The 22,915-nt window shown below is 43.3% G+C and overlaps 1 protein-coding gene across 1 annotated transcript; it reads right to left on the bottom strand.

Annotated features, from left to right (window-relative positions):
• Positions 1-517: 517 nt before the first annotated feature.
• LOC102934150 (gamma-aminobutyric acid type A receptor subunit pi) lies at positions 518-21,950 on the bottom strand. The gene is made up of 9 exons (XM_043520711.1): positions 21,892-21,950; positions 21,689-21,801; positions 17,137-17,204; positions 14,217-14,434; positions 12,335-12,417; positions 8,361-8,498; positions 3,179-3,331; positions 2,247-2,440; positions 518-1,407 (listed from the first exon to the last, which is right to left on the bottom strand). Exons 1-9 carry the CDS (start codon positions 21,948-21,950, stop codon positions 1,105-1,107), a joined length of 1,329 nt encoding a protein of 442 aa, XP_043376646.1. The 3' UTR covers positions 518-1,104.
• Between the last annotated feature and the right edge of the window lie 965 nt (positions 21,951-22,915).

Here is a 22,915-nt window from a genome sequence, read left to right as displayed (position 1 = left end):
ATATGTACCAGGCTTGTTATCCCAAGGGGAGTCTCTGACACAATTCATAACAAATACACTGCTTCAGGTAGAACAAACAAATACATTTATTAACTACAAAAGATAGATTTTAAGTGATTCTAAGCTAATCTTAACACTTTCAGTGTCCTTACAAACTTAGATGCTTTTCACCACAGGCTGGCACCTTCTCACCACATGCTTCTCACCTTCAGCCAGGCTCTCCCCTTTGACGGGCATTTCAGTTGCTTGGTTGTGGTGTCTGTAGATGGAGGTGGAAGAGAAAGAGCATGGCAAACGTCTCTCCCTTTTTATCATGTTCTTTCTTCCCCCTTGGCTTCCCCCCCGCTTCAGAGTCAAGTGAGCATTACCTCATTGTAGTCCCAAACTGATCAAGGGAAGGGGGGTGGTGACTCACTTGAGAGTCCAATCCTTTGTTGCTGCCTAGGCCAGCGTCCTTTGTTCTTGTGAGGCTGGGCTGGGTTTGTCCCATACATGCTCTGATGAGGTATGAACTGCCCCTCTTCTCCTGGAGAGTTTTTGCCTGGGTTTGTTTTAAGCCATAAGGACACATTTTCAGCCTCATAACTATATACATGGAATTACAACCTATAACATTACTATAACAACAATGCTCAGCGCATCACGAGCCTTCCGAAGACAGCTGATGTGACAAACTTTGCATTGGATACCACACAATCATATTATAAGGATGAACATGGGGGTGAAGGGTGTTCCCCCGAGATTCAGAGCATCACAGTTGCCATCGTAGATTAATAGCATTCTATGGAGAGAAAAGTGGCTGAATCACAAGTACACTTTGGCCCACATGTATTAAAAGAAACTCAAGACAAGGAGCAGGATAAAAATGTTGGTTATAGAGCAATAATAAGGGTTTACTGCCTGTATTTCTGGTCCCCAATGTTCTGAGAATTGCAGCTCCTTCTATGAGCTGTGGAAGATGTACCTTTCTTTCCAGGACAAGTGTAATGTGGTAGGATTAGCTCAGTGAGTTTTCTGTCCAGTAAGGGGTATCAAGGAATAAAGGTGGGTTGGTCCCACCTGGTTTCAAGCTCCTCTGAAATGTGAGAATGAAGGTGTCATTTTCTAAAAATACAGATAGTAAGCCCAGTAAAATACATTGACCAGCATGAAAAACAAAGGAAAAAGTAACTTCGAGTAATGGTCAACATTGCTGGGATTCTGAATTGTGAAATAGCTGATGATCCTGTGCATTTTGTTTCTCAACACAAACCTAATTTTGTCATGGGTTTTCATGGTCAGGTTACAATAGTCGACGTTATCGCTGGAAATCTCATTGCTGGCTAAGTTTATTTTCTGCTTATAACTGGTGATGGAGCTATTGAGGATGTTTGTGATGTTGACTTCTTCAGTTTCTTTGGTAGGCCCCTAGGAGATGATAGAGCACAATTAATGTTAGGTGATGTGATTTGGATACACATGTATTGCACTGGCTAAGTGTGTCATATCCTCCTTTATTGACTGCTCTGTACAGAAGATAAGAGACTACACACAGCTCTCAACTAAGGGAGTTACTCCTTTAGTTTAAGTGGTAGAGCCCTATGCTTTAGACCTGAAGGGCCTATCACTGTTGATGACCCATAATGCTAGGGTTGTTACATGCAAAACTTAAACATTTAGAAAGTGCCATCTTATGGATCACAGCAGTATTTCCTGAAGGATGGAGGTATTCCTTGGAGGTCTCTATTCCAAGCACTGAGGCAACCCAATCCTCTTAGCTTATAAAATTGGCTGGGTGCACAGCATAAGGCTGCATGCCAATAGAAAAGAAAAGTCCCTGCAGGCTTCATGTTGCAACATGCAGTTCTCCCCATGGTCACAGTGGTCTTCCCCACTGGTGTAATGCTTTGGCTTGGCACAGTTACTCACCAAATTTTGCCAGCAAGAAAGGTTCTTCTGGCTATTAACATGCATCTAGACAATCAGTGAACACAGTCAGATTTGTTAGGATTCTGGAACTAGTAGCACTCTGTGATTCCAGACACCAGCATCATGGCAATGGGCCAGTGTTGCGTGAGACTGTGGGAGTTGTATTTACCATTGCTTAATGGGTACAGGAACAAGAGAGAGACACTCATGTACCTCTTATTCGTCCCCCAACAGGAAGACTATTTCTCTAGTTCACTCTTTACTGGATATGCCATTAACAAGGACCAACTACAGCTGACTCAATAGCACCTTGCTCATTAAGGCACCTCTGTATGTACCTTTTGAGGCTCTTTAGCTGCACGTTTTTGTGATGAGCTGTAGTGAGCAATTGCATATTCCACAAGGGCACCAAAAATGAAACTGAAGCAGATGCCAAGATAAACGTCAATGGCCTTTATGAAGCAGTTGGTTTTAGATAGCGAGGTCCGGGAGCCAATCATCAGAGTTGTCATCGACAGCACAGTTGTTACTCCTGTAAGGAAGAGAAGGACATCTTTTCAGGTCCAACGGGAAAGCATTTCACCCAAACTTCAGGAAACAAAAAGCCTGGTTCTCTTACCTATTGGTTAGTCCTTTACACCAAGGCCCAGTGGATGTAACACTACCAAATCCAAATCCTCCATTGACTTAGAACGGTAAGCACTTCATACCACTTTGTACAGATGGGGGAAGCAGAAAATGCAGCTTCTCCACCCAGGGAATCCAGTGGGAAGAGAAGCTTCTGCCCCACAGCTGCTGAAGTGCACCAGTGTAAAAGGCCAGCCCCTCTGTGCTGTTCTTCTTCCCTCCCCTGGGCTCTTTTCTTACCCTCAGCTAGTGCAAAAAGTCCCTCTCCGGGGGAGGTGCAGAACCTAAGTGATGTCACTTCCTGCAATATTAACCCAGATGCAGATACCCTGGTAGATGGAGGGGAGCCTGAAATAGACAGCAGGCGCGCCTCAGGTCCTGGATCGCATTGGAGCCCTGGCCATGCAGAGCTCTGGTGGGGATGGGGGGAAGGTTCCAACTAGAATGTACTCCTCCACCCTCCATGCTCCTAATCTGGCTCTTCTCCACATGCCAAAGCTGAAGTGCAGCCAGGCCCTTTGCATTTGTCATTCTCCATTTCCATGCTCGTCTGAGAAAAGCTGGCATTTGGCTGTACTGCACACTGCACTCTGCCCTCTCACTTGCACATGCCTCAAGTACCTTTCCCCCGGCAGCAGCTCACCAATGCAGGTTCTTGCCGGAACCGAATCCAGGGTGATCCAAAAAGAAACCCAGGACAAGACAACGAGCAGCGTGGAAGGAACATAGGTCTCCAAAATGAAGTACAGGATATTTCTTCGCAGCTCAAAGTGCAGTATCAGTCTCGGGTAGTTGCCTGTTAGGCAAAGCAAGGACACATGCCACAAAAGCAAGGTTTCCAGAGAGAGTTTGATTAGGATTCAAGCACATCATAGGCCAGCTCCTCAGCTGATGTGAACCAGCACAGCTCCATTGAAGTCATTGGAGTGACATGAAGTTACATCAGTAGAGGGACTGACCCATCTTATCTTTTTATTCATTTCATATTTCCTAAACAAACCAATGTACAATGTAAGTTAATTAACAATGTATGGTAAGCAAGAGATATTTAAAACAAATAGGCAGCTCACCAAGGACTCCCCAACTTATTATTTACAGGCAATATTTCACACTGTTACCCTAACAAAGCCTGGAGACAGGCTGTTGCCTTCATTTCATCTCTAACAAGCAGCACGGGGTATTTTTCCCAAGGAAGCATGGTAAAGGGACTCTGACAGGTTAAAATTCCGATCCAAGACCCACTGAAGTCAATGGGAGTCTTTCCATTGAACCCAGTGGGCTCTGGGTCAGGCTCAGAAATAGCACCCCTCTCTGTTAACATTACAGGAATTTTACAATCTAATTTATTTATTGCTATTCATGCTGCTTAGTGACTGCTTGCATCTCTCTCCACGTAGGCAGGGAAATCAGACTAACGCACTTCACTTCAGCCTCAAGTCAATTTCACCATCAGTCTGCCATGAAGCTAGCACAGGGCTGTAGTGCTTGAGTTGCAAACGCTGTGTTGTGATGGTTATTTGGTGCTTTAGAACCTTTGCCACTGGCATGGAAAAAACACAATGGAAGGAAAAAGAAAAGGAGGACTTGTGGCACCGTAGAGACTAACCAATTTATTTGAGCATAAGCTTTCGTGAGCTACAGCTCAGCTCACAAAAGCTTATGCTCAAATAAATTGGTTAGTCTCTAAGGTGCCACAAGTACTCCTTTTCTTTTTGCGAATACAGACTAACACGGCTGTTACTCTGAAACCTGTCATAATGGAAGGAAACATTTCTATTAACCTTGTGCTGTGTAAAATCTTCTTTCTCACACAATCTGTATTTCAGGTCAAATCTGACCAGACAATGTCTCCAAGGGAGAACAGAACATAAGCTTTGCTTTATTCCTCTCTATAGGCCAGCTTCCCTGCCAGTGTAAATTGATATAGCAACACCGACTTCAAAGGAGTGACACCGATTTACATCAGCTGGGGATCTGTCCCATAATGTCTTTAAGGCCAGTTAACCTGTTACAATGCTTCCTACATCAATGTGCATCTCTAAGTTTTCTACAGCAAACAGCAAGGGTGGTAGCTGGTTGGCCTTGTAGCTTAATAATAGCCCATTGAAATGTGAACACAGGTTTCTACTTCGTAGGCTGGTAGGAAGTGGGAATATCACCACAGAATTAAAGTTCTCAACCATGGAAGGCCAATGGGAAAGAGGGAATGCTTTGTGCCATTACAACTGGATGCAATATTGTGTCCTCTGCTGTGTACCATAGAACTGCTGTAGCATGTCTGTAATGATTTGGTTAAACACAATATATGATATAGCCACTAACAGTCTTTGTGTGCTGTATAGAGTTCCAGACAGGATGTGATCTCTAGTAAACAAGGGATACCAAAACTGGAACGAAGTTGTGTGGAAGCTCATCTGTTTGCCTGTAGCTGTTTCCTTAAATAAACACCTCTTGTCAGGACCGTCCTTAGAATTTATGGGGCTCTACGCATTATTATTATTATTAAACTGGTGCCCCATGCCCGATAGCAGCCCAGGCTCACAGCCCAGGGGCGGGAGAGGGACGAGGCAGCAAAGGATACTGAGCCACCTGGCCCGCCTCACTGTGGCGGAGAGTCACAGTTCCCCGCAGAGAGCCCCGTACCCTCTCCCTCATGCAGAATGTGCCGTGCCGACGCATTCAGCTCTGAATACGGCCTCTGACAAAGGACACTGCAGTGCGCACTGGGTGTGCTGGAGCAGACTTGCTCTTACCTGCTGTCATGGGTGGTGGGTGAAGCTACCACTTGAGGAGGCTAGCTCCCCAGCCCACCTCTTCTGCCTATGGTCCCACCCATCTTCCACTCCAGCTCTGCCCCACTCCGCCCAGGCCCCGACCTCTCCCCACTGTCTCCCCCCTCTCTTCCCTCCCCGCTCACCCCCTTCCGACCAAATCCCTGAACCCAAATGAAGCAAATGACATCTGAAAAAAAACACTCTTCTGTAATTTCTTTCTAAAGAAAATGGAGCATGTTTTCCACTGCATGCCAGATGGTGAAGACTGGAGATGGAGAAGGTACCTAATTAAAAGCACTAAACTTGGGAATAAAAAATATCAGTCACAGGTTTTTTGATATACCCTGAAATTTGTCAGAGATTTATTTGCAAAAACTTTGTAGTAAGGGCAAGTCAGCTGTCCTGCTGAATACAACATTAAATATTATGGAATACATGATGCAGCTTGTCTCTGTTTTACATTTTCTTAATCAGTATTTCTAAACTGATTTTATATTTTAAATGTACTCTTAAGCATTCATAAAGTAATCATTCCAGATTTAACTCACTGAAACAAAGACATTATTTTAAATTAATCAGTCACAGAGGTTTAGTGTGTTCATAACAATGTTCATTGCTTTTAGAAAAAGGGAACATTAATTTACTTTGTGCAATCTCCATAACAATAGACACGTTTATGAAATTTGACCAACTTTAAAAAATATGTTTCCAAAGATTTTAGGCATAACAGAGGATTTTATATTTTACTAACCAACTGATTTTGCTGGAGTGTTCTCTTAAAACTAGTTCATCAAATAGTCAGAAGTAAAGAAAGGGAAACTTGTTTGTCCGGCTATCTGTAAGGAAGGGGTGTTGTCTCATTAAGGCGGGGTGGCCAACCTGAGCCTGAGAAGGAGCCAGAATTTATCAATGTACATTGCCAAAGAGCCACAGTAATATGTCAGCAGCCCCACATCAGCTCCCACCCTGCTCCTAGCGCCTCCCACCCACTGGCAGCCCCGCCAATCAGCGCCTCCCTCTCTCTCCCAATCAGCTGTTTTGTGGCACGCAGGAGGCTCTGCGGGGGAGGGGGAGGAGTGAGGGCACTGCAGGCTCAGGGGAGGGGGTGGAAAGGGGTAGAGTGGGGGCAGGGCCTGAGGCAGAGCCAGGGGTTGAGCAGTGAGCACCCTCCCGGCACATTGGAAAGTTGGCACCTGTAGCTTCAGCCTCGGAGTTGGTGCCTATACAAGAAGCCGCATATTAACTTCTGAAGAGCTGCATGTGGCTCCGGAGCCACAGGTTGGCCACCCCTGAATTAAGTGCTCTCTTCAACAGGGTGGGTGAAGGGAGAAAGGGATGGACAGAAAGGACAGGAAGACTTTGGAAGCAAGTTTTTTGTATTATAGTAATTAAAATTAAAATGTGTATTTTAGATAAGGGTAGTCTTTTGAAGGATTTATTTAAAAAACTATATGACTGAAGATCCAAGCATTTAAGGCTAAAGATGAATACTCAGATTGTGCATATAAAAATCTATGCAAGGATTTATTAGAGATGTGATTTTATAATCTTCAGCAACACACTAATGAAATATTTTTAAAGCAAATTTTAAATGAAGGTCCTGTAGACTAACATGTTCTGAGTAAATATTATAGTACTGCACAACTGTTTTTGTCAGTAAATTCAGAAACTGACAGTATATACCTGGGGGTTGGCAAATGCATGCTAAATGGCTCTGTCAAGGTTCCTTCCCCACTGTGAACTCTAGGGTACAGATGCGGGGACCTGCATGAAAACCTCCTAAGCTTACTTTTACCAGCTTAGGTTAAAACTTCCCCAAGATACAAACTATTTTACCTTTTGCCCTTGGACTTCCACTGCCACCACCAAACGTCTAACCGGGTTTATTTTTGAGAAAGCGTTGTTTGGAAACGTCTTTCCCCCCAAAATCCTCACCAAAACCTTGCACCTCCCTTCCTGGGGAAGGTTTGATAAAAATCCTCACCAATTTGCATAGGTGACCACAGACCCAAACCCTTGGATCTTAAGAACAATGAAAAAAGCATTCAGTTTCTTACAAGAAGAATTTTAATAGAAGAAACAGTAAAAAGAATCACCTCTGTAAAATCAGGATGGTAAATACCTTACAGCGTAATTAGATTCAAAACATAGAGAATCCCTCTAGGCAAAACCTTAAGTTACAAAAAGCCACAAAGACAGGAATATCCATTCTATTCAGCACAGTTTATTTTCTCAGCCATTTAAAGAAATCATAATCTAACGCATATCTAGCTAGATTACTTACTAAGTTCTAAGACTCCATTCCTGTTCTGTCCCTGGCAAAAGCATCACACAGACAGACCCTTTGTTTCTCCCTCCCTCCAGCTTTTGAAAGTATCTTGTCTCCTCATTGGTCATTTTGGTCAGGTGCCAGCGAGGTTATCCTAGCTTCTTACCCTTTACAGGTGAAAGAGTTTTTCCTCTGGCCAGGAGGGATTTTAAAGGTCATATTATCTCTGACACTAGGGAAGGAAGTTTAAACCAGCTGGTAATGAGAAATACATTCCCATTGCATCAAGACAGAAGTGACCTTTGGAAACAAATAAATATTCAACAAGTTAGTTTTGAGCCCAGTTACTTTAAGTGTTTTCTGGAATGCTTAATGCAATATTTATAGTTTGCAGACACACAAAGCACAATCTAGGTTTTTCTGATGTAATAAAAATGTCAAGTGGATTTCAGGTACATGTGAAATCCATATTTTCCATGACTTGAATGGGAATAATGATATTTACCTCCCTTTGTAAAGTACCTTGAGATCTATCATTGATAAGCGTAATACAAGAGCTAGGTATTATTATTATTATTATTATTTAACACCTAAGGAACATATCACCTATTCCTATAGAAGCCATTTTACTGCCTTGTTTCCAGTGGGACTAGGAACTGCTAATGATCTCACTACTCACGTCCTCTTGGCTTGAAAGACATCACTGCATAGAATGGAAAGAAAAATTATACATGCTTGCGAGACACACATGCTCTTCCACCAGTCCCACCTCCCTGCTTTACCTGTTTCCTGCTGGGATCTCGTGACCAGAGTGTAATAACGTTCCACAGTGTACTGAGAGAGACGCAGTTTTTCCAGGCCACGAACTGAATCGTTTCCCCTAAACCAAGTGAACACTATGTCGTTTCCATCATATCCCCCTACAGAGAACATAAAACACCACATTACTGAAATGAACCAACTAGTCCATGTGTGGCATACTGCCCTCTACTGGATAGAATCAGAAATACTCAGCTATGGAGCCACAAGCAACGACATTATTAGGTGGCTGCAGGTTTTGTTTTATAGGTATAGTTACTTTAAAATGTTGGTGAAAGTGGTTGTTCTTATATTAACCATATTTTTATTTCTGATGGATCAAATTGAAATTTAAATTAGGCCATATGGGCTTTATTCTTCAGTGCCTGGTGCAGTCAGTTACCCCTGCTCATGTGGGTGTAAGTCTCTGCCAGTGTTGTAAATGAGTGGCGAATTCTGATCTGGTAGCATTTTGCACCCACATCGCTCAGCGGCAAATGACAACATGCAAGGCATATCATTTGCATACAGCATTTTATTTTATTTTTAAAATATTCTAACATTTTTTAAAAGGCGGAAATCCCTCTCACGTCTAATTTGATTGCAAGTGGTGATCTTGGTCAGTAACTGAAATTAACAATCCCCGTGCATAATTACTTCAGCCACATGGGTTTACTGGGGATGAAAATGATGAAAGAAGTACAATCCTCATCCCCAACCCTTCGCCCCGTACTAAAATCAAGTCTGTAAACTGTTACAAATTCTCATGACCGGAAGCAGAAGAGTCAGAAATCTTATGAGTGTGTGTGGCTTTCTTAACCAAACAGCCCACCCATTTATGCACACTTCAAAGATGCTTTGGACAAGCATCTAAACATCTGGGAGCTTATCAACCCTGAACTGGGCGATTCAGATACTGTGAGGCTCATTTATCAGGGCCGCTGTTGATTTTGAAATAGAACTCCCCACTAAAAACAATGGGTCCAGACCGGATCTTCAGCTGTGTTCCACTGGCTTCCGCAAAGCTACCCCAACCTACACCAGCTGAGGATCTGGCTCTGGAAGTTTAAGTGACAGCATAACATGACCCCAAATTAAAGCGAGTGATCTTTTTGATAACCTGACGTTCCTACTCACTCACCAAATAGCCATCCAGCTCAAAAAAGTCATATTAATTTAGTGAATAAGCCCATTAATCTCATTAGTTTGAGTCTTTTAATTAAACGTCTGTCTGAAAAATGACTAGTGACACTGGTAGGCCAATAGTCACCAGTTCACACCTTGTAGGAAAACTACCACTAATACATCCTACTGTATTGTTTATCTAATTGTGTTTTCTATTAGACACAAATTACTGGAGCATGCCTCTGACGTACTCATAAATTATATGCACAGATTCTGAATTCCTGTGTGCAAACCCTAAACATGTGACTTTTCAAAGTTTCTGGACAGTTTTGTAATAATAGCAATTGTGGTTATTTAGGGAAACTTTATAATAAATGACAGGTTGTTAATTCATCTAGCATATATTTAAATAGCATTAATTCCAGGCATTTATCCTAATGAAATCTCCAGCTGACAATATGCATGTAATTTCACTTGAATTAGACAGCAACTGAGCATGACGTAAAACCCAAATTACTTTTTTAAAAAAAGTCTGAAGCCAGCTACACTTTAAAAGAAGAGGCCAATCATTATTATTTCAGGTGCTATTCTTTGTAATAAAGTTAATCATGGTGAACTAATAGGATTTTAATGTGAAAATAATATGCACTTCCATAGGAGCTCCATTCTGGAAGCTGGCAAGTCAAACCTGTTTTTTAAATAATGAGATTTCAGGCATTTCTTTTTTGTGGCTTGAAACGGGAGATTGGCTGCTGCTTTACTCTGGGGATTCTCAAGGATGGAGCCAAGAAAAGCTCTGTCATTACTGATGAACTTCTGTGTGATGGGGAGAGTGCCTCTCTTCCCCTGGAGCACTGGTCAGAGACCTTCCTGCAGAGCTGAATTTAAGAAACAGGTAGGGAAGAAGGAGGAGATGAGTTCTCAGGGTGCTCAGTTTGAGGCAAGGGGCTGGGAGTCCTGTGTGGGTGCCCCATCTTAAGAATGCCTGAAAACAGAGCTTCCATTAGAGGCTAGGTGGCAGCTCCCCTCCCTTTTGTCCCAGCAGGAGGTGAAGAATTTCTCTCTTTTTCATTGAGATTTTGAGAGTGCTGCACCTGAGCAGACTCTTCCCCCAGGGAGCAGCAGAGTGTGGACATGCAGACTGCTGAGAAGGAAGCCCGCCTGCCTACCAACGGGCTGACAGGGAAGCCGGTGATGGTGAAGCTGAAGTGGGGGATGGAGTACAAGGACTACCTGGTGTCTGTCGACAGCTACATGAACATGCAGCTTGCAAACACAGAAGAATACATAGATGGTGCATTGTCAGGACACCTTGGTGAAGTTTTGATAAGATGTAACAATGTCCTGTACATCAGAGGAGTAGTAGTAGAAGAAGAAGATGGAGAAATGAGAGAATAAGTTTGTATATTTCTGGAAAATAGAGATCAGTTTTTCACAATTTAAAAAAAAACAAAAAAAAATACGGGTGGAATGGTGGGGGAATCAGCTGACCTCTGCTCAGCCTCTGGAGCAGAGATCTCCTCTCCTGAAAGCTACGGTGTATTGGTGCAAGCCCCATGGTTCTCTCTCTCTAGCGACTACTGTTGGCTTATCTATGCCTTGTCTTTTGTCAATAAATGGCCAGCATTGCAATATCCAGGCCTTTGAGTTTAAGTAACCAAGAGCATTTTGCTCCCTGAATATAACTGCTCCTGCAAGTGCCTTGCAGCCAGGAGACCCAGAGAGGGCCACTGTGGGGTTCTGTGCACTGAGGGCTTGCAGTAGCGGGTTCCCATGCTCACCAACATTTATGTTACTGTAACAAAGGGCGCAGATGGGAAAGCTTTCATTGTGCCTTTCTGTGCTAGGACCGGCTCTAAGCTTCAGCTCACCAATTTCACAGGCAATACACATTTCCTGAATTCAGCTCTTCCCCCTGTTAAAAAACTCTCTCTGCTTTGAAAATAACTTAAGTGATTTAGCACAGGTGAAAGATGCTGGACTAAGGACCCTAGAGACTAACATGCACTATTCATTCCCAGGGAAGCAGTGAAAGCAACAGTTCAAACCATACCATCAAAGGCGCTGGTTAATTGCAGATTTGGTACTTTTTTTTGTATAATGTAGACGTGTGTCCATTAGCACCCAGAGTAAGATTATCACCAACTCATTGCATTTGCTTGTTTCATCAATAACTGACAGACCTATTCAGAGGGGATGCCATCAGCCCAGCAATGAAACCTGTAGAGCCAAATTCTGCCTTAGCCACAGTCCAGGCAATTCCACTTAGTCTCTAAGTTTCACGAGTGGGCGTGTCTGACTTATTCATCTGTCCAAGGCATGCATTCAAGACAGAGATTTGTGCATACACAAACATGAACTGCATGTATGAATGGGGTGCAGTATGGATGATAGCTGAGGGGCACTCTTTTGAAAATTTGGGTCCTATTATCCAACTGTTGTACCAAAGGCTGGCCCTAATGAACGAGTGTGCTCAAAAGGAGGTGATTTTCGAGAAAGACAGTATAATTTCCTTCTATGTGAAAGACTGCAATACCTGTTGACTGTTTGGGGGAAGACGGTGTTTATTACCGTTCCAACTTCTATAAAGTGTGCATGGGGACCATGGGGACAGGAACCTTATAAACCCTGGAATAACAATAATTTATATTTGAAGAATTAAATGTGAACTGTTTTCTTCTTGAAAAGTTTCTGTGTTTGCAGAAATAAAGGCACATTTTCAGAGGCTGTTCTGGCTGAAACCAAATATTTGAATGGACACCTACATACGAATAAACAGATTCAAAATAGGCCTGGCAAATATTCTCAGGCATCTGTAGAATAAGATACTTACAGCTTTCCAGCTGCAGTTTACACATCTGTGTGTCCATGGGATATTTTGACAGGTCCATGTTACATGCAACAGTAGTAGTGATTCTACATGGGGAGAAAGAGTTCAGAAGCTGTGCAATAAAAACATACCGCAGGATGTCTCTATTTTTCATAGCAAACTACAGACCCCAAAGATCCTGATCAGGCATTTGGATAGTTCTGACTTTTGAAATCAATGCACTAATAACGCCAGAGAAGTTGCATCTTAAGGTATAAATTCTGAGCTCAGTTATGCCAGTCTCGTCTAAGTCAGCAGAGATAGAGTGACTCAAGATTAACACTGGTGTAAGAAGAAAAGGAGTACTTGTGGCACCTTAGAGACTAACCAATTTATTTGAGCATAAGCTTTCGTGAGCTACAGCTCACTTCATCGGATGCATACTGTGGAAAGTGTAGAAGATCTTTTTATACACACAAAGCATGAAAATATTTTTTGCGAATACAGACTAACACGGCTGTTACTCTGAAACTGGTGTAAGAGAGAGCACAGTTTGGTCCTTTGAGCATGGGAAATTAATAGGGAAATGACACAAGTGGTTTTAACTGAATATTCATGTGATACCTACAGATCACCACTGACTGGTATTGGTTAAGCAAGCAGCAAGCCAAGACTTATAGTTTTCTGCTAAATTTTGTTCATTTTGTTACCTCTGCCCCCACATTTTTCCAGCCTATTCTGTTTTATCCACCTTCTATCTTTTATCTGTTACTTAAATTGTAAGCTCCCTTGCCAGGGACTGTCTTCTGTGTTGCTGCTCTGTACAGCACCTACCACAAGGAAGATGGAGGGGGCAGGGGGGTGATCCTTGACTGGAGTTCCTAGGGACTAATGCAACAGAAATAATACAAGATAATAACTGCACTGACTGGGAGGAATGTGCAACTGCAGTGAGGGAGCAATTAAATTACACTGAGATCCAGAAAATAATGTCAAAACTAGGGGCCTGTTGACTCCAAAGCTCTTCTTAACCATGATGGCCACACCAGCCTACATACATTCTGATCCGGTGTGGTTTTAATAATTTGCTCTTCACCATACGACAGGGTCAGGCCAGATGGCTACAGGATGGTGGTGGAAGGTAGGTATATTAGCTCCAGATTAAGCAGGTCCCTTTTCCCTGGATAAGACAAAAGGGACTATTCCAGAACAATCAGGAACCTGCTAGAACCAATTAAGGCAAGCAGGCTAATTAGGATACCTGGAGCCAATTAGGAAGCTACTAGAACCAATTAAGGCAGGTAGGCTAATCAAGGCACCGGGTTAAAAGAAAGACCTCCCTTCAGTTAGGGAGAGGCATGTAAGGAGCTGGGAGTGAGAGGACGTGCTGCTGAAGGACTGAGGAATACAAATGCCGTCAGGCATCAGGAAGAAGGTTCTGCGATGAGGACAAAGAAGGTGCTGTGGGGAGGTCATGGGGAAGTGGCCCAGGGAGTTGTAGTTGTCACACAGCTGTTACAGGAGACATTGTAGACAGCTGTGCTCCACAGGGCCCTGGGCTGGAACCTGGAATAGAGGTTGGGCCCGGGTTCCCCCCATTCCCCCAACTCCCTATTTGACAGAAGACGAGTTGACCAGGATTGTTAGTCATATCAGAGGGGAAGGTCTCTAGCCTGTCCCCGACCCACTCGGTGGGACAACAGAGACTGCGGGGATTGTTCTCCTCCCTTTCCCCCATGCTGGCCAGTGACGAGGTTAGCTGAGTGAACAGCAGGTTTGAGCCAGTGGCAAAATTGGCCAAACTGAGGGCTGCTGTGAACCTCTGAGGCAAGCAAATCTGCCGGAAAGCACAGGACCCACAAAGGCAGAGGAGGAACTTTGTCACAACCACCAGAACGTGACTTACCTTAATGCATACAAGACAGTGCCATTGGAGAATAATCTTATAAGACGATTTCTCACAGTAACGTCATGCAGGAAAGACCGTTTAGACTCCACGATATATGTGTCTGGCACCCATAGCAATTCCACTAAACGAGCATCCAGAGTGAAGCTCTTGTTCCCATGAAAAACCAGGCGGGGGTCCGTCCAGCGCTGCCTCAGGTATATTGTAGCAGTGTAGTCCTGAAGGAGAAAGGCAGGTGTGAGAAGACACGCAGCAAGAATGTTTACTAGGTGTTGATGTCCACCGCTTATGTCCAAAACATATTGGGGCTGAGGCATAGTCTTCACAAACTGCGTGTGTTTGTTTCACCCTCCTTTGCTACAACATCCAGACTGCTGGCTGTCTTTCCTAAAGGATACAGCCATAGCATTAAATGTAGGGCATATAACACACCAAAACTCAGCTTAAAATGCACAGGACAAAGCCGGTAGACTTGAATTCTAAACTTAGTTCCTCTGTTTGCTTGAAGTTTTTCATGTATTCATTCCCAATAAACAATCATAATCATAATACTTAGTCTTATACTGTGCTTTTCACTCCTAAACCTTAAAGTCCTTTCCATAAGTAAGTATGTATTAAGGTGGATAAGGATCATAATCTCCATCTGAGAAAACAGAGAAGCAGAGAGGTTGACTGACTTACTCAAGCTGCTACATCAATTACATATGAAATAGCTTCCAGTTTGGGAAAAATATATAAGTAACCTACACATGAATGCAGTATATAATAGCCATAGAGGGACAGCAGGTATGCAAATACAGCTGCATTGGTCTTTCGCCAGAGCTAAAAGTCCAAGAGCAAAGGCTCACCTGCATTTAACCTATTCACCCTATTGAAAGTTTGTTTGTTTAAGCCAGGGAAGGCAATTGTGTAAGGGAAGGAAAGACTATGCATAGTAGATGATGAGAAGAATAACACAGTTTAGAGTAATGCAGATAAGCAGGACCACGAGTCAGTCACTCCACCGGTCCTGTACAATATTTGTTCCCTTCATTCACTATTGGGAGCGATATTCAGATCATTCAGGAGGGGTGGGTAGGTGGGTGGGTGCTTAGAGGAGAGGTATTTTGAGGGTGATATGTTGAAGAAATGTAAGAAAATAACATGCGAGTTAAGCCAAATAAAGTAGGAAGTGGGCTCAAAGCTTGTAGTGTTACTCTTCTCTGTCAGGTCAGTACTAAACTGATCTCAAGCCTGGGACTAGGGGACTCTATGGAACTGAAATTTTAGGTAGGAGAGTTAAAAACCAAGATCTTGACCAACTGTTGTCATTGAAGATCTCACAGAACGTTTTGCAAGAGTAAGAGTGTTAGTGTCCTGGTCAGATTCCAACTTGGTTGCAATATCCAGCCTGACTAAAATCCCCCCAGAAGTTTCAAGTGGTAGAAGTATTTTTATAGTGCCCCCGTGATAAAGGAAGAAACAGGGCTCAGTTGTAATGGCTACAAACAGAGTTCTTTACTGAGCCTCCTGGGTACATAACAGGACCTTGTGGCAGTCCTTAGCTCTTTAATTTGCAGATGAATTAAATGCAGCTTTCACAATTGTGTAGTATTGCTGTGCACCTTTATACAGCTACCATGCTCCTGCCCAGACATGGCTGCATTTCAGTGGCAGATGAATCGATTCCCTTATGTTCAATGGATGGTTTGTAAAATCCTTCAGTATGAAAGGTGCTAAATAAATTATGTTATCCTTGCTCTTCAGATTGGATTCTCAGACTGGTGTGTGTGTGTGTGTGTGTGTGTTTGTGTGTATGTGTGTGTGTGTGTGAGAGAGAGAGAGAGAGAGAGAGAGACGGGACGTGGGGGAGTAAGTTCTACTCCACGACTTAAGTGATTGAAATGATGCACTGTTAAGAGTTTCAATATAGTGAATTATTAATACTGGTGATGAAGGGGAAAACCTCTGGGTCATTTCAATTATTTATCTAGCCATAGAGTATATCTCTCTAATATTCTCCTTGACACAAGGGGAATTTAGGTGGGATGGGGAGGAAATACATGTAGAAAGGGGTAATTTTACAAGGGGTGGGAGACAAGACTCATGAAAATACCCTCTATTTGGTGAAGGTTTCCCTTTATATTTCCCCTTGGGGTGATGTCCCTTCAAACCCTCTGAACATTAGGACTTCTTCTCAGCTTTAATCTGCTTTACTCCTCTACAATCTGAAGGCTAAAGAGGAGGACTGGAGGTGGCTTCTGGAGCAACGCTCAGTGTCATGCCTAAGCCTGCAAGAAGGGACTCTGCAGGGAAACAGAAGGGGGGATGAAATGCTACAACAGCTGCAGCCCACGGCTAAGATCTTCCATTGTGAATAATAACCTTGTGTGCCACCATTTTTGGTGCCCAGCTTCAGAACCCTCAAAAGGGACAGACTTTCAGGACATGCTGAGCTCCTGCCTTTTGACAGTCAGCCCCCTGTCTCTGTCTCTAACTCAGTCCTTATAGCCCCTTGGCTATAGCACTGGAATGCTTCGTAATTATGAGTGATTTGATCCTCATAGCAGCCCTGTGAGTGAGGCAAGTGCTATTATCCCCATTTTGCAGAAGAGCAACTGAGGCACAGGGAGACCATGGCCCAGATTGTCAAAGATTTTTAGGCACCCAATTCCCATTGAAAGGGAGTTAGATACCTAAATACCTTTGAGGACCTGGTCCCAAGTGACTATCTGATCCCAAGGTCACAGGATGTCTGTGGCTGAGCTGGGAATTGCCACACTGGGCTCCCAAGAATGGGGGCACCCAATACCATCGGTCACTCTTGGATGCACTGGCCATGGTCTCCAACTCTGGTGTCTCAAACTTGGATCCCCTCCAGAGCAGCAGAGCCAAGCTGGCCCCTTTCTCCTCAGTATGTAATTGAGACTGAGTCACTTACCATGTCACTCTCAGATATACTTGAAATACTTGCAACATCCAGGCTCAATGCTATTTGAACAGGTTTCCCTGGGGTGGAATAGAGAGGCTTAGATTAGAGCGAAGAAAGGGTGAAGGTAATGCTATATTGTTGTGTACTAAACAAAAGAAATGGTCACTTAGAATTCAGTATGGAATTCAGTTCACTGCACTCCATCGAGCAGCACACATAGGTAGTCTTGCAAGAATTAGATTTTTTTTTATAATTTTGATGCATAATATCAATGTTTATTTTAAAGCTTTTTTTAGATTTCTCTCTAGCTATTTAAATTTTCACCATTGTGGGAAACTACAGGGAGGTCAGAAAATTATTTAATGACAGTAGACACAGATTCAAAAAGTTAAAGCTTTGTAACCATTAAAGCACAAATTGTTAATATTACATGTCAAAGTATACAAAGTAAATAGCCTTAAAATCAAACTCTAATACGTTCTCAAGGAGCATTTGTCTTGTTTTGCCTGTATATTCTGATTATTACTGATGAAAATACCTTTTCATTGGCTTGAGCATGTATGATGCAATCAACATTTAAGTAGAAAAGTGTAATCCTTCCAGGCCTATGTACAGGGGTGTCCCTATTGCTGCCAGCAACCAAAGAACTAGACTAAATTTCATGCCCCAAAGCTTTTGACTTGTGCTGCCAAGAGCAGCACTTCTTTCTTTGGTGGCATCAGCAGACAGAAATGATCCCATGCAGCACTCGTGGCCACACACCCAGGCAATCCAGGTAGGCACTATTTCTCTTGCAATCAGCCAGAGAAATCACGAGCCATACATGGTTCAGCAGATGTAATGATAATAATCTTGAGCTGTTATATAACACTTTCCATGGCTCAATCTCGGAGTGCTCTAGAGAGGTGGGTAAGAATTATTCTCTTCATTTCGCAGAGGAGAAAACTGAGTCCTGGAGCAATTAAGTGACTTGCCCAGTGAGTCGGTACCAGAAGCAGGAATAGACCTGAGTCCCCCGACTCCTAGTCATGTTGTGTCCACTGAACCACACAGCCTCTTCCTGATGCAAAGCAAGGCTGAGTCCACAGCCTCACTCTCCCTCTGCAGTCCTGCAGCCTGTCCCTGAGCTTGGGAGGGTGAGATTTTGTTCCCTACAATCCTGGTTATTGAGGGATTTACAAGTGATTCAGGTGTCACCCTTTGTGAGTCTAATCAACTGCCATGGCCTCTCATGTGAGCAGCACCACTCACTGAAAGCGACCACTGGGCTCAAATCAAAGCTATCTCCATGTGCTGCAATTACACCTCCCGAGTGCAGTGCAGACACATGCTCATAGTGGAGACCTGATCTAGGGACCCACCCAACTGTCCGTGCAGAGAGTCTGACCTCCCCATCCCAGAGTGCTGATCCCGGCGCCCCGAGAACCTGCCAAATGGGATCTAAGGAAATCTTTTACAGTGAGTGAGTGCTGTGCCACAGTGAACCATTGTTTGGCAGCAGACAGCGTATTAGATTTGTTTTAATGTGGCTACCTCCTTCCTGCCTCATAATTGGAGTTGAACTCAGGACAGAGGGCTGTAATGTGCACTGGAAGTATATGGGAAGAGAGATTTGCTTTATGGAGAAAATATACATGTTCTCCTTTGCACACCCAGCTTCGGAAACCTGCTCTCTGTCTCCTGGGATAGGGCCCATTTGTCTCTTTCGCTTCACTGAGCACAGAGAACCCAGATGGCCGGAGCCTATCTGGAGAGGATGGAAGAGGAATTGCCAGCTCTCTGCCATTGTTCCTTGTTTGCCCGATCTCATAAAAGCCTCTCAGTAGATGTACTTTAGGAGGGTATGGGCCAGGTGCAGGGCCAGAGAGACTACTTCTGTCTGTGCCACTGTTACGTACCCGTCTTCCCTGCCCCCCAGCTTCCTTACCCATAGGAAATCACTGTGTAAAACAACAACGTTATCTTCATGTGTTGTCCCTTCAGAGGTAGTGCACAGTGAATACCCTGTCCCCTCCCCCAGCGAAGGGGTGGCTTGGGTGGGACAGCAGCAGCCAGTGGGCATCACTGCTCTCTAGGGAGCATGCATTGTGGTACATTGGGGTCAGGAAGATTTGTGGGCTTAGGAGGCCAAACCCCTGCCATTTCTGTAGAGGTGGAAGAAAACTCTGTCCACGTAGTAGAACAATGAAATCAGAACTTGTGGGGTTTCCTGTCCCCTGAGCAGGTGTTTCCCAGGTCAGGAAATGGGCCCTACTGGAAATTTAGTTAGCAGATTTCAGTACATATGGGGTGAAATTGTCCTCAGTGCATAGGACCCACACAAGGTGACAAAGCAGGCCTTATTGGTGCTTATGGGCATGGGTGAGCCCTTTGTGAAGTTCACTTAGAATCATAGAATATCAGGGTTGGAAGGGACCTCAGGAGGTCGTCTAGTCCAATTCCCTGCTCAAAGCAGGACCAATCCCCAATTTTTGCCCCAAATGGCCCCCTCAGGGATTGAACTCACAACGCTGGGTTTAGCAGGCCAATGCTCAAACCACTGAGCTATTCCTCTCCCCCACCACCCATAAACTGAAACCCTTAAAGAACAGCAGTTAGCTAGAGGGGAGGTAGCTTGTCAGTGAATAAAACACATGACAAAATGGAGGCAAAGTATCCCTTTTCACTGGGTCGATACACACACAATTTTACATTGAAGGAACCACATATTGTGACTGCTTCTTTGTTAGCACTGAAGCAAGGATTCACCACAAGAGGGCAGCTCCACCCTAGGAAATGTCAGAAGACATTACTGTAAGTCAGTTTATATTTTGCCTCTTTTTATTGTAATAAGGGTGAACATGAGGAAGATCAAATCCTGTCAGCACAGTAGCAAATACATGGCACAGTAACCTATTAGAACATTTTCCTCATAACCCACATATCAAAAACATTCATATGCATTGGGCCCAATACTCCCTTCCCATTGGCTTCAGTGGGAGATTTAGGTACATAGGGAAGGCAGAATTAAGTCCACAGGGACCTGATCCTGATTGATGCTGAGCACTCACAAATTCCGCTGAAGTCAACAGGATTTGCAGGTGCTCATCACGTTTCAGGAACAGGCCATATATATCTATGTAATCAACATGTGTACTTTTTTCGCCTATATGACTTGCTCAATCCTATATATCTTGCCAGTTAGAATTGAAGCCAACCACTTTCTAAAAGTCAGTTAGGTTTAACAAGATATTTTAAATTTATCTAGAATTCATATTTTTCATTTGCCTAATAAGATTTCAAGTTGCAAAAAGAACAATTTTCAAAAGGTCCAAAGTGATTTAGGAGCTAGGTCCCATTTTCAAAAGTGATAGTTATTTAGGAGCCAGAGTCCTGACAATTTTTACCCAATGTGTTATGGACACATTAAACTTGCGCTGACATTGACTTGCATGCATTTAAACTTCTCTCTTGTATTTTATAACCATCTGTTCTCCTATGGGACAAATTTCCATGAAGAGCTGGTATTATTCCACAATACCAGATGCAGTGGTCATTACTCTAGATAACTCCACTGTTGTAGAGATTTATCACCACAGGAGGAAGTTAAAGAGAGAGAAGCTAAAAAGTGTAAGACAAAGCCAATGTACACCAGCTACATTACATGGTATAGGGATCATAATCAGACTGCATGAGGCTTGGTCATCTGCACTTCACAGAACACCCAGGCATGCTCTGTGCACTGAGAAGGCTATCCCTTCACAAAATTTAAGGCAAAGCCTAGGCATAGGCTGTTCAGAATTTAGTGTACATGGTTCCACAGTGGAAACAAGTCCCCAGAGACTGGGACTAAACAGGAAGGAAGTTATAAGTGAGCAATGCTGCAGTTCAAGGAGCCAAGCTTCATTCATTTGCAGCCACAGTGAGCCTCATAAAACAGGTTTCAGAGTAACAGCCGTGTTAGTCTGTATTCGTAAAAAGAAAAGGAGTACTTGTGGCACCTTAGAGACTAACCAGTTTATTTGAGCATGAGCTTTCGTGAGCTACAGCTCACTTCATCGGATGCATTGCAGTTTCCACGATATGCTATGCATCCGATGAAGTGAGCTGTAGCTCACGAAAGCTCATGCTCAAATAAACTGGTTAGTCTCTAAGGTGCCACAAGTACTCCTTTTCTTTCCTCATAAAACAGATGACCATTAACAAATACACAGCCAAACCAAGGGGACAAACTGAAACAAAGGGGCTGCATGGTTGTAACAGAGCAAAATTTAGCCCAAGGTATCTAATTAGACATGTGTCAAAACTCTCTAAGCTTCCTGTTCCTTATTCCACCGACAGACATGTTCCCAGAATAAATTCTGCCTTCAGTCATACACATGCAGTCCCACTGAGCAAACAGAATTGGAGGGGATAGGTGAGGGTGGACTTTTGGCACATAGTCCCAGCACATTGGCTAATTTAACAGGGACAGATAAACTAGTGCTTACTAAAGAAAACCCATAAAACGTCATTCTCTCCATGCAAACATTACTGATTATATAATCCTTTTATCAGACATTGAACTGTTCTGTTGACGTACCACCGAAGTATGGTCTCAGATATTTGTTGTAGCCCTCTGTGAGGTTCTCAAATCCAGGGAGCGATACCGTGTCACTGCTGTGTGTGTCCAATTTACGGCCCAGCGTGCACTTTCTAAAATATACAAATACATATTGTTAGGCATGGCAGGGCATGCTGGGAGCCTCTGTTGTGCAGCTGCAGCTGCGTTCCCTGCATGTATACAGCAGTCCAACAGAAACTGCATAAAACACTTCATCAAAGCCATCAGCACTTGATTCCATTGTGTGGGGGACAGGGACTGTGGGCAATCAGCGTGTGACTTCATTAAACAGACGATCCAAAGTTTGGGGTGTTTTACAGCAGTGTAGGAGGGATATGATTGTCTGGGGAAGATGCTTATGTCCAGAAACAGTTGGAATGGTGACAGTTGGAATTTGCTCATGACTTCCTTAATGTTTACTTATGCAGGTTCTTGTATTAGTGCCTATCACCATAGCAACTGAATGCTTCCCACAGTTATTAATGGAACTGTGGTAATAGCTACGTGAGCAACAATCTGGATTTAGACAAGAGAGATCATGCAGCGATGCTATTTTCACCCTGAGACGGATTATTGAGAACACAATTGAATTCCAAGGCAGTCTTGCCATTAATTTGGTGGACTTTCAAAAGGCATTCGCTAGTGTAAACAGAGAAACCATGTGGAAAATTGTGGAACAATATGGAATTCCAACAAAATTAATTAATATTATGAAGGCATTCTACGCCAACTCAAAGTGCTGCATTAAAATGGAAAATGGATTGAGTTAAGCCATTCAGCATCAAGACAGGTGTAAGGCAGTGATGCATCCTGTCTCCTTTTTTGTTTATGCTAGTAATCGACTATGGATTAAAACAATGCAACAGTGATACATATGGCCTAAAATGGAACAATTCAAGACTATTTGATTTAGACTTTGCTGATGACATCGCTCTTATCAGTGAAGATGCCAAGAGACTACAAAAATGCACAAACCAAGTAAAAGAAGTAAGGGAGAAGACAGGTTTGAGATACAATACAAAGAAATGTAAAGTCATGTTAAAGGGGACTATAGGGACAGAAATCGAAATTGAAGAAGAGAAACTGGAAAAGGTGAACAATTTTACATATCTTGGAAGTACCATCAAGCAGGTACTAGTTCCGAGGAAATAATAAGAAGAATCAGGAAGGCAAACGCTGCATTTGGAAGACTCAAAAACATCTCCC

This window comes from Chelonia mydas, chromosome 8 (genome assembly GCF_015237465.2).
Source record: "Chelonia mydas isolate rCheMyd1 chromosome 8, rCheMyd1.pri.v2, whole genome shotgun sequence".
Lineage (NCBI taxonomy): Eukaryota > Metazoa > Chordata > Testudines > Cheloniidae > Chelonia > Chelonia mydas.
Note: the sequence above shows the minus strand (reverse complement) of the source record. Positions and strands in the feature narration are given on the sequence as shown.

Excerpts from the sequence above, each read along its gene's own strand:
- LOC102934150 (XM_043520711.1), bottom strand. The coding sequence starts at position 21,950 with ATGGAATCAAGTGCTGATGGCTTTGATGAAGTGTTTTATGCAGTTTCT. Across the intron at positions 21,802-21,891 it reads GCAGTTTCTGTTGGACTGCT|AAAGTGCACGCTGGGCCGTA; the intron begins GTATACATGCAG and ends TGTATATTTTAG. Across the intron at positions 2,441-3,178 it reads TCCGGCAAGAACCTGCATTG|GAGTAACAACTGTGCTGTCG; the intron begins GTGAGCTGCTGC and ends TCTTCCTTACAG.